Source organism: Megascapheus bottae, chromosome 31, assembly GCF_031878675.1.
Source record: "Megascapheus bottae isolate mThoBot1 chromosome 31, mThoBot2.hap1, whole genome shotgun sequence".
NCBI lineage: Eukaryota > Metazoa > Chordata > Mammalia > Rodentia > Geomyidae > Megascapheus > Megascapheus bottae.
In genome coordinates this window covers 5088478-5095379 of record NC_143539.1, presented here as the reverse complement: position 1 = coordinate 5095379, position 6902 = coordinate 5088478, and the positions used below count along the sequence as shown (strand labels likewise).

Genomic DNA, 6902 nt, shown 5'->3' with positions numbered 1-6902 from the left:
CACTTTTTGCTAGTGCTCTGTCACCTGAGTCACAGCTACTTCTGGCTTTTTCTGTGTATGTGATACTGAGAAAATGAATCCAGGGCTTCATGCATGCTAGGCAAGCACTCCACTAGGCCAAACTCCTGGTCTTCAGGAAAGCTTTTAAACAAATCTTTAAGAGCTTTTATTGAAAAGACTCTGTGTGTGTGTGTGTGTGTGTGTGTGTGTGTGTGTGTGTGTGTAAAAGTAAACAGATCCCCGGGTTTTCAGATCAAGTAAATGGATGTGGACCCCCAGAAACCCCCTCCCCTTTCTAGCCATTAATCCCCAAGGACCATTTCGATCCGGATAACTCATGCTTCCTCCCTCAGACCAAGCCTCTAAGTCTCTTCTCTCAGACTAGAATCATCTCCTTTTCCTTCCTTCCTCATACTTTAGTTGTAAAGAGGGCTTTACTGTGACGCTTCCACACATGTACACATGTATCCTGATCAGCTTCCTATGCTTTATCCCTCTCCCTCATCCCTTTTTACAGTCATTTTTGTTGTGGTACTAGGACTTGAACTCAGATCTTTCCACCTGCCAGACAGCTTCTCCACCATTTGAGCCATGGCACCAGTCCTTTTTGCTTTAGTTTATTTTACATAAAAAAAAAAAACAGAGGCCAGCCTCAGAGTTCACTCTTACTACTTCCACTCACCACAGAATTGGATCACTCCAACCTGTCTTATTCTTTGAGTTAGGGTCTCACTATCCTTTCTTTTTTTTCCTTTTCTTTTACTTCTTTTTCTTTTCTTTCCTTTTTCGTCTGTGCTGGCTTTGAACCATGATCCATCTGTGTCTCTGCCTCCTGAACAGCTGGGGATATAGGTGGGTACCACACACCTGGCTCTACATTTCTGTCATTTTTGTGTTTTCATACTTTGCTCAGATCGACTAGTGCCCCGTGCTCTCCTGGGTGCCTATTATTTTCTCAGTGCTCCATGTGTGTGCAGCATGTAGCTGTAGATGGCCCAATTTTTGTGGCTGTGAGCTCTTGCATTACGTGAGTGCGCCACAATCATTTTATGTGTTTGAGTGCATGGGTTGAGTGCAAGGGTTAAGTATGGGGTCGTTTCTACGTGGTGACTGTTACGGATATCCTGCTAGGGGGGTGTAGTATAGTTCCCGTGTTTGGGGGGATAGTGAATTAGTATCGTGGAGGCTTGAGATCCTTGGGCCGGGATAAAATGGGCGCAGGCTCGGCTGCAGGCCGATGCTGAAACCAAGGAGTTCACTGTGGCTGTGGTGGTTTGGATGAGAGGTGCCCCCAGCTGGGGGGCTACTGAGAGGCCAGACTCTCCCTCAATGGGCTGAATGGCGGGGCTAGGGTGGGGCCCTTTCTCCCTCCCCCAGCTTAGGCAGGGGCTAGGGAAGGAGGGGCAGGGTGGGGGGGTCATATCCACTCCTGCAGAGAGGGGTGGGAGCAGATTATGCCCCGAGCCCCAGGGGTCCGGCCATGGCCAGGGTCAGCAGGGGAGCGGCGAGGAGCAGGGCCAGGCCTCGGGGCGCCCGGGGCGCGGCGGCCGTGGGGAAGGGCTGCGCCACGGAGCCCGCGTTGCACAGATGGCCCTGGCAGCAGGAGCCCTGGAGGTCGATGGACGTCCAGGGGCTGGTGGTGCCCATGGTGGTGCAGGCGGGCCGGTGGCAGGTCCTGATGTACACCGGCACCGAGAAGTTGCCTGCGGTGGGCAGGGGCGGGAGGGTCAGGCCAGGGGGCCGCCCCGCTCGGACGAGGCCTGCCCGGGGGGCCGCAGGCTGTGCTCTGCCCTCGGCCTGCCCTGTCCAGTCCCGTCCACCATCGCAGTCCCTCACCGATGTTCATCCGGCCGTTGCCCTGGAAGCAGGCGCTCTGGTCCTGGTGGCACTGGACACGCCGGGACTTCTCGGGGGAGCAGTCCTCGGGCTTCACCCCCACGCAGGCGTAGCACTCGGTGCCGCTGAGCTGGGGCGGGTCAGGCGCTGGCCAAAGGGTGGAGGCCCAGTCAGGCCCGGGAGGCGTGCGCTGGGACTGAGGCCCCGCCCCGCCAGGCGCCGCCCCGCCCACAACCGGGCGTGGCCACGCGGCCACACCCACAGCAGGCCGGCCCCAGCACTCCTCGCTCCGCCCACGTATCCCTAGGTCCCGCCCCGCCAGGCGCCGCCCCGCCCACAACCGGGCGTGGTCACGCGGCCACACCCACAGCAGGCCGGCCCCAGCACCCCTCGCCCCGCCCACGTACCCTAGGCCCCGCCCTCCCGCCGGGCCCCGCCCCTCGCGGGCCCCGCCCACCGTGGCTCAGGTTGGGGATGCTGTCGTGGGTCCTGAGGTCCGAGTTGCACAAGTCCGTGGCGCAGCCGCGAACCACCGCGTAGTCGGGCGGCAGCGCGTCCTGGTTGGACTCCATGGGGCCTGTGATGGGGCCCGTCCAGCAGCCCTTCCGCACCAGGGTCACCGGTGCCCGGTATCCTAGAAGAGGAATGGAGGGGAGGAGGAGAGGGGAGGAGGGGCAGAGGAGAGGAAGAGGTGGGGGGAGGACAGGAAGAGGAGCAGGGAGGAGGGGGAGCCTCTGTTGTCAACTCTTCCTCCCTCCCCCCTCTCACCCAGTCCTCCTCCTCCTCCTCCTCCTCCAGCCCTCAGCTCCAGGCCCCTCTCCCTCACATCTGCTTTCCTGCCTTTCCCTCCCTTTTCCTTTCCCTCTCCCCTCCTCTTTCCTCCCTCCCTCCCCCTTTCTTCCCTACCGTCTTCTTCTGGCCAATTCCCCTCCCTCTTTCTCTCCTGCTCCTCCCTTCCCCTAATCCCTAATTTCTCAGCCCAGGCCCTCCCTTCCCCTCCCTCCCCTCCTCCCCACTCCCCTCCCCTCTCCCTTCCCTTTCCCTCCTGCCTCCTGCTCTCACCCTCCCAGCCCCTCACCAGTGTCCAGCGACAGCACCACCTCAGAGCACCCCTGGGCACAGGACACACTGGGGAGTTTCATGGCACTGAGGTCAAAGGGCCCGAAGTAGGTGTGTTCAAAGCTGTAGCACTGCAGAGCTTGGGCCCCTAGGAAGAGTCATGGCAGGGTCAGCAGGGCTGAGGAGAGCCTGGCCCAGGGCCTCAGGGTGGCACCCTGCTCCCAAAGGCCACATGACCAGATCTTCTGCTTGGGGCCTGTGACTGTGGCCGAGTCCTACCCAGCTGAGCTGGAGACTGTGTCATGACGGGCGGTGTCACGATGGGGCTGCTTGTCCAGATTTTCCCTCCAGATTATTCCCAAATTCCTCCTCCTCCAGGAAGGCCTCAGTGATTTAAAGAAGTGACTCATGCCTGTGTTTTCTGCCCCTCCCAGGTTCCACGGGGGAGGGTGTCTGTAGGAGACAGACACCCTCTCCACAGCGCACACTCTAATAACCAGGGCAGAAGAACCAAAGTGACCCGGGGCCATGCACATCCCACACCAAAGGACAGGACAGGACTCGTGAACGCACACGAGTGTGCGGTGTTTGTCCTACAGACACCGAGGCATACGGCTGCCACTGCGATTTGACATGCGTGACAGCTGTGATTCACAGAGGGACCCAAAACCCAGGACAGCCCAGAGAAACGGACCACACACATGACAGTGAAACAGGAAGACACCATTGTTAGGAAGTCAGGAAAATCCAGCCTCAATTGAAACCAAATATGAAGCTGGGTGTCGGTGGCTCGTGCCTGTCATCCTAGCTGCTCAGGAGGCTGAGATCTGAGGATTGAGGTTCAAAGTCAGCCTGGGTAGAAAAGTCCCTGAGACTCTTATCTCCAATGAACCGCCAAAACAAAAGAAAAAACAAAAACCAGCAGTGGAGGTATGGCTCAAGTAATGGAGAACCAGCCTGGGGGAGGGGAAAATAGCTATGGGACAGTGCCCGGCTCTGAGTTCAAGCCCCAGTACTGGTACACACACACACACACACACACACACACACACACACACACACACACTGAAAACACGCAGGCTTCCCTCAGGTAGGTACACACCAGAGAAGACTGGAACTGTGCATCCCTTTCTTTTACGAAGACAGCAGAGTTTAGACACGAACAGACCCTCACATTCACCCGGGAAAGGGGCCCAATGTGGAGCCCAGACACCCTTGGGGACACGCAGGACACAAGCCAGCTCCTGGTGAGCTCACGCTCCCACAGCGCCCATTCTGGACCCACTGCCTTCCCGTCACTCCAGAGCCCTCCGGCCTCTTCCACGGAGACCAGCGGGCTGGGAGGAAGGCAAGCCCTGCCAGCTTGGAAAATGGCCCTGATGGCCCCAGAAAATATCCCCAGGCAAGGAGGAAGATAGTAATGGCCAGAATGAGTGACTAATGTCAGAAGAATAGTGCAGGGGAAGAGAAAGGAAGTGGTATGTCTCCAGATCCTCCTCATCAGACCCAGAACTCAGATCCCAGCCTCCCCCCTCAGACCCAGGAGTCCAGACCCCATCCTCGCCCCTCAGACCCAGGGGTCCAGGCCCCATTCTCCCCTCCCAGACCCAGGGGTCCAGGCCCCATTCTCCCTTCCCAGACCCAGGGGTCCAGACTCCAGCCTTGTCCCTCAGACTCAGAGCTCCAGACCCCAGCCTCCTCCCTCGACCCAGGGGTCCAGGGCCCACACCCTCCTCCTGTGGTACCAGAGGTCTGTACCTGCTAAGCAGAGGACAACGCCTAAGAGGCACAGCAGGCCGTCTCTGGGGAGCCCCATGGCAGCAAGCGGAGCTGAACTGTGACTCCCTCTGCCCTGCAGCCCCTGCAGGTCTGGCTTGCTGTCTGGCTGGTTCTCCCTGAAGATGCCCAGCCCCTCGGGATTCCTCTGCCCCGCCCTGGCTCAGGTGGGCTGGTCCCTTCTAGTCATTGCCATGGGGCCCCAGTGAGTTCCGGGTATGGAGGGCAGAGGGTGTGGGGGCCTGCACTCCTGGGGTACAGACCTGTCACCCTCCATCCTGGTGGCATTTATGTTTCCTGGCCTCTGCCCTTCCCCCCCTCCATCCCAGTCGCAAGTGGGCTTGTTGGTGTGTCTTCCTCACCTCAACACACGACACACACGCACATTGACACACATACGTCCCAATCTTGGGGCCACATCTCTAGACTGAGACACCCATGAACCCCTCCCACAGCCTTCTGTAACCCACATCTCCTCCTTCTGCAACTCCTATTTAGCCTCCCAATGAATGGATGGGTAAATGGATGAATGGATGCATGAATAAATGAATGGGGAGGTGAATAAGTGAATGGATGGGTGGATGAGTAAATTAACAATGAGAGACGGGGCTGGATGCTCGTGGCTCATACCTGTTATCTTAGCTATTCAGGAAGCTGAGCTCTGAGGATCTCAGTTCAAAGCCAGCCCAGGCAGAAAAGTCCATAAGACTCTTATCTCCAATAAACTATTCAGAAAAGGCTGGAAGTGGTGCTGTGGCTCACGTGGTAAGAGCACTAGCCTTGAGCACCGAGAGGCTGAGGGACGGAGCCCAGGTCCTGAGTTCAAGCCCCAGGACCTGCAAGGAGCGAGAGAGAGAGAGAGAGAGAGAGAGAGAGAGAGAGAGAGAGAGAGAGAGAGAGAGAGAGAGAGAGAGAGAGAGAGAGAGAGAGAGAGAGGAGAGGGAGAGAGAGAGAGAGAGACACTACCCGTGACGTATGATATGAATGGAGCTGTATGGGGGAGAGAGGAATCGGCTTTAACGCTGATGAGGACTTGAAGCCAAGACTCTGTGGTTGCTGTCTGAGGCAGAGGAGGATGGCTGACAGCTAAAGCAGGGTTTCTAGGGGCCCCCACCCCTTCCTTCAGGGGTGCTGGAGACAGAGCCAAGGGTGGTGGGGTGAGCCTCTTCCGGTTTTGCCCTGAAAAGATTGAAATGGAAGCTTGAGATGAGCTTAGAGCAATCCCGGCTTATACAGAAGATCTTTAATTATTGCCATTGTTGGTCAGGGCCGTGTTTGCTCAAGGCCAGTGCTCTGCCACTTTGAGCCACAGCTCCATTTCCATTTTTCTGGTGGTTCATAGGAGTTAAGAGTCTCAGGGGCTTTCCTGCCAGAGCTGACTTTGAACTGTGATCCTCAGAGCTCAGCCTCTTGAGTAGGTAGGCGTGAAGACACCAGTGCCCAACACACACACACACACACACACACACACACACACACACCCGCTTACACACGCGCTCTCACACACACACACACACACACACACCCGCTTACACACACGCTCTCACACACACACACACACACACATCTTTTTGTTTTATAGATTGCTTGTGTGTAGGTGAAGGACCACATGTGGAATTATTATTGTTATTTTGCAGAGGTAGCGATGGATGTCGGGAACCTGGGGTCCTTTGCTCCATCACTGACCCCTCCCCGTCCCCCAGTTGTCCTGGGTGGAATAGAATGAATAAAGCGTTGTATCCTAATGAGGGCGCCGGAGAGGGGATAGAAGCCATTGTGCAGGACAGGCAAGACACACATCACGGAACTGGAGGGACCCCTAGACCTTCTGTGACACTCACAGGTGGACCTCTGGAGCACAGACCTCAGGCTTGAACTCTTGACCTGCTGCTTAGGGTCAGACCACCTTCCTGTGGGGGGCAGAGGGCTCCCCCAGAGATCTAGGGAATGTGATCTACACATGTGGGTCCCCTGAGCTGGAATGCGTTTCACACAGTTTCCTCCATGATTCCAGCCTCTGACCTCCAATTTCTTTTAAGACTGGGAGGGTTCAAATGTGTCACTCTCCCCCCCCCAAAAGAAAAGTTCTTCATTGTGGGGGTGGGGGGTAATTAGGATGAGATGAGGTCATGGGCTGGGGCCCCAGCATGGAATTAGTGGCTTTAGGAGATCAGAGCAAGCTGAGCTAGCACACACACTTGCTTTGCCTCACCCCTGGACGCCCTCCGCCA

The 6902-nt window shown here is 57.0% G+C and overlaps 1 protein-coding gene across 1 annotated transcript; it reads right to left on the bottom strand.

Moving 5' to 3' along the window:
* Positions 1–381: 381 nt before the first annotated feature.
* Positions 382–4711, bottom strand: Lypd5 (LY6/PLAUR domain containing 5). Its single transcript, XM_090322877.1, has 5 exons — positions 4654–4711; positions 2915–3043; positions 2294–2470; positions 1837–1983; positions 382–1703 (listed from the first exon to the last, which is right to left on the bottom strand). Exons 1-5 carry the CDS (start codon positions 4709–4711, stop codon positions 1453–1455), a joined length of 762 nt encoding a protein of 253 aa, XP_090179003.1. The 3' UTR covers positions 382–1452.
* Between the last annotated feature and the right edge of the window lie 2191 nt (positions 4712–6902).

Excerpts from the sequence above, each read along its gene's own strand:
- Lypd5 (XM_090322877.1), bottom strand. The coding sequence starts at position 4,711 with ATGGGGCTCCCCAGAGACGGCCTGCTGTGCCTCTTAGGCGTTGTCCTC. Across the intron at positions 2,471-2,914 it reads GGTGCTGTCGCTGGACACTG|GATACCGGGCACCGGTGACC; the intron begins GTGAGGGGCTGG and ends TTCCTCTTCTAG. Across the intron at positions 1,704-1,836 it reads CAACGGCCGGATGAACATCG|GCAACTTCTCGGTGCCGGTG; the intron begins GTGAGGGACTGC and ends TGCCCACCGCAG.